The following is a 1,648-nucleotide window of genomic DNA, read 5'->3' as shown; positions in this document are numbered from 1 at the left end:
GCATGTGAAGGTCGTCTTCTCCTAATCCTTGGGGTCCACTATAATCTGATTGTATCCAGAGTATCCATCCAAGAAGTAGTAGTAAGCCTTTCCCGCTAGCCTCTCCAACATCCGATCCATGAAGGGCAAAGGAAAATGGTCTTTCTTTGTGGCTTCGTTGAGCTTGCGGTAATCTATGCACATTCTCCAACCAGTGGCAGTCCTTGTTGGGATTAGGTCATTCTTTTTATTTTGAATGACTATCATGCCCCCTTTCTTTTGTACCACCTAGACTGGGCTTACCCAAGCACTGTCAGAAATGGGGTAGATAAGCCCAGCCTCTATAAGCTTGAGCACCTCTTTTCGCACCTCTTCTTTCATTGATGGGTTGAGCCTTCTCTGGGGCTATCTGACTGGTCTATAGTCTTATTCCATCATTATCTTGTGCATATAGTAGGCAGGGCTGATTCCTTTCAGATATGATATGTGCCACCCTATTGCCTCCTTGTGTCTCATAAGGACCTCCACCAACATGTTCTCTTCCTCTGCTATTAGCTCATTGTTGATCACCATAAGCTTGGTCTTGTTCTCCTCCAAGAACACATACTTTAGGTGGTTGGGTAAGATCTTCAGCTCCACCTTGGTCTTCTTGAATAGACTCCCTCTTTTCAATTCTTCAAAACTAGTCCCCATGTAGTAATATTTTCTTCACGATCTAAGTCTTCCAAGCAAGCCCTTAGATCCTTCTCCTCTTCTCTGGTTAGATAATCTACAGCATTGATCAAAGCTTTCTCCAGTGAATTCTGTGTGGTTTGAAGAGCACCGACGTCTTCTTTATCGACCTCCTCCACCTTGAAGCACCTCCTATCTTCCTCTGGATATTTAATTGCTTCAAAAAGTTTGAAGGTTACCTTTTGATCATCAATGCTCATTTCCAGATTACCATTCCCCATATCTACCACGCAGTTGGCAATTAGCATGAAGGGTCTTCCTAAGATAAGAGGAATCTCTATATCTTCTTCTATGTCTATGATGACAAAATCTATCGGGAAAGTAAAGTAACGGACTTTGACAAGGACATCTTCTACTACCCCGTATGGTATAGTGATTGATCGATTTGCGAGCTGAAGCATCATCTTGGTAGGGTCTATCTTCAGGTTTCCAATTCTTCTACACATTGACAGGGGCATCAAGTTGATGCTTGCCCCTAAGTCAATGAGAGTCTTCCCTACTGATTCGTTCCCTATGGTGCAAGGGATTGTCACGCCCTCGGGGTCTTTAAATTTCTTGGGCGACTTCCTTTGTATCACTGCACTACATTTGCCTTCCACCACAATTCTCTCATTATCAATGTACTTCCCCTTCTTGGTGAGGATGTCCTTCATGAATTTGGTGTAGAGCAGCATCTACTGCAAGGATTCCCCAAATGGCATGGTTATCTCCAGCCCCTTGAATATCTCTAAGAAAGGCTTGAAATAACGCTCCTTATTCTTCTTTGATGGCACTAAAGGGTATAGGGGCTCCTTTAGAGGGGTTGGTGACTCTTTTTTCCTAGCCTCTTGGGCTTGTTGGCTTTTGGTCTTAGAGGTTAAGACCATTTTCTCTACTTCTTCTTCTTCCCTCTTCTTCTCTTCTTCCTCCTTCTCTTCTTCTTTGTCTGCCTTTCCTT

General features: G+C 43.4%; 1 protein-coding gene across 1 annotated transcript; it reads right to left on the bottom strand.

Annotated features, from left to right (window-relative positions):
- Positions 1–647: 647 nt before the first annotated feature.
- Positions 648–1,385, bottom strand: LOC100783989 (uncharacterized). The gene has a single exon (XM_006590065.1). It carries the CDS (start codon positions 1,383–1,385, stop codon positions 648–650), a length of 738 nt encoding a protein of 245 aa, XP_006590128.1.
- Between the last annotated feature and the right edge of the window lie 263 nt (positions 1,386–1,648).

Source organism: Glycine max, chromosome 10, assembly GCF_000004515.6.
Source record: "Glycine max cultivar Williams 82 chromosome 10, Glycine_max_v4.0, whole genome shotgun sequence".
NCBI classification, from domain to species: Eukaryota; Viridiplantae; Streptophyta; class Magnoliopsida; order Fabales; family Fabaceae; genus Glycine; species Glycine max.
Note: the sequence above shows the minus strand (reverse complement) of the source record. Positions and strands in the feature narration are given on the sequence as shown.

Coding starts and splice junctions, on each gene's coding strand:
- LOC100783989 (XM_006590065.1), bottom strand. CDS start 1,385: ATGCTGCTCTACACCAAATTCATGAAGGACATCCTCACCAAGAAGGGG.